Source organism: Emiliania huxleyi (assembly GCF_000372725.1).
Source record: "Emiliania huxleyi CCMP1516 unplaced genomic scaffold EMIHUscaffold_3364, whole genome shotgun sequence".
In the NCBI taxonomy this organism is placed as follows: domain Eukaryota; phylum Haptophyta; order Isochrysidales; family Noelaerhabdaceae; genus Emiliania; species Emiliania huxleyi.
In genome coordinates, this window is record NW_005199467.1 from 1 (window position 1) to 1,996 (window position 1,996).

A 1,996-nucleotide genomic window follows, 5' to 3' on the forward strand; every position below is an offset into this window, starting at 1 on the left:
GGGGGGGGGGCTGCCCATTTCACGGGGGCGGGCGGTTTGGAGCCTGCCAAGACCCCCGGCCGTTTGTTGGGGAGGGCCGCGCGCTCCCGACGGGCCAGCCCGGGCCGGACTCTCTTCGCGAAGTTCCCCGTGCGGGGGAGGAGCAGGCGCAAACCCCGCTGCCGGGCTCGGTGTCTGGCTCTGCGGCGGTTGGCGCCGCAGCCTGGGCAAGCAAGCCACAGGGCGGCGACGAGGGCGAAGCCCGCGGCGGTCTCGCCAGGGGTGTGGAAGAAGGCCGCCGTCTGGACAGAGAGGTAGAGGAGCACCGCCGCCCAGCCGGCCAGCCATCCTCTCACCGGAAGGGAGAGGTGCGCTAGAGGCGCGTGCGCGTACGGCGCGAGTTGGGCGCCGTAGACAAAGATGTGGCCCGACGGGTCCCACCGGGCGGGCATCAGCCGGTGTGCGTGCCGCACCGGCCCAATCAGCGCGAGGTACCACGTCAGCGCCAGGCGCAGCGCCTCACGCACCTCTCCCTCGCTGCGGCCGCCGCCGCCCCCGGAGGAGGAGCCGAGCAGGAGCGGCAGCCAGGTGAGCAGCGGGCCTCCCATGCCGGCCGCGTCGCCGAGCCAGCGCGGTGAGAGGCTCAGGATGCTCGCTGGCGCCGCGCACCACGCGACAGAAAACTCTGCACACACCTCGCTCCCCTTATGGCGGAGGCAGTCCGGCGTTGAGCGCCGCAGGTCGTAGGCGCTGTGCGCGCAGATGCCCTCCCACAACGCCGCTGCAAAGAGGCCCAGGGACCAGCCAGAGAGCCACACCGTGCTCGCCGCAAGGAGGGCTTGTGGCTGGCCCATGGTTGGAGGAGTTATGGTTCCCGGCCTTTAGCTCGCTGGCGCGACACTTCCAAAAGGATGTCTTCGTGCTACAGTTGTACGTACTTATAGCTTACTGGGAGAAAAGAGAGAGGGGGTTGTGTTCTCTAGGCCCCTAAGGGCCCTACGCGCGGCGTGAGAGCTCGGAAGCGAGCTTTGCACGGCGATCGAGGATGGCACGGTTCACCCCCTTCACCGAAGCGATGGAGATGCGTTCCGCGTGGTGTGACACAAATGAGAGGCGGGAGTGGGGAGGGTACGCGGTGCGGTCAACGCCCGAGCGTTGAGCCTTGCGCGCAAGGCGGTTGATCTTTGCAACTGCTGGCGGCGAGAAGCCGCCGCCGAATGTCTCGTGGAGAAGCAGGTTGAACTTGTTGCGTTTGGTGAAGATCCCATCATCTCTCTCAGTTGTATCACAGCCCTTGTTACATGTATTGAGAAGGATACGTCGGATGGCGCTGTGCGCTGGTCTGTGAGAGGTTGAGGTGCGAGCCCTGGAGGCCCTGGGAATGGGGGGAGACTACCCGCGGGCCTAGAAGGCCCGCGCGCAGGGGGGTGGGGCATTGAGACCGGTCATGAATGAGCAACAAACTCTCTCTCTCTCTCTGAATGAGTGAGTGCGCGACACGCATGTTGAGAGAGAGATTTTTAGCAATACCAAACAACTCTAACACTCACACGTCATTTGGGGCCTGGAGCCCTTTGTTTGTTCGCATGTTGCGAGCAGCGTGGCTGGTTGGCTGGTCCCGCACTTCGCGCACTCGGGCCCGGAAACAGTTGGTTGGTTGGTGTGGCCTTTTGCGCAGTGTGCGTGAAGTGGGTGGCAGCTTGGTAAAACCCTCGGGTGCTGGCACATATCTAGGTAGCGCTGCGTTTTCTCACAGAAGCCGTTTTTGCGGCGCGCCGTCCTCCCATCCCTCCCTTGTGCTGTCTGTTTTATTTTTATTTTTCCGGGACGAATTTTACGGACAAAACTTACTGGGCACGGGACTGGCGCGCACTGGCACTAACACTAGAAAAAAGAATTGTCCCGGAGAAATCTAGAGCCCAAGATCCTGCTCGTGGCGCAGGTGTTTTACCCATCTCCTACCAGAGGTGTCCGTTTTATTTATTTATTTATTTATTTCGTGCAGGTGGGGAGGGCT

At 62.7% G+C, this 1,996-nt stretch overlaps 1 protein-coding gene across 1 annotated transcript; it reads right to left on the reverse strand.

Annotated features, from left to right (window-relative positions):
• Positions 1-19: 19 nt before the first annotated feature.
• Positions 20-833, reverse strand: EMIHUDRAFT_255359 (hypothetical protein; the record flags this gene model as incomplete). The annotated part of the gene is made up of 2 exons (XM_005773495.1): positions 20-43; positions 231-833. 2 exons carry the CDS (start codon positions 831-833, stop codon positions 20-22), a joined length of 627 nt encoding a protein of 208 aa, XP_005773552.1.
• Positions 834-1,996: the final 1,163 nt, after the last annotated feature.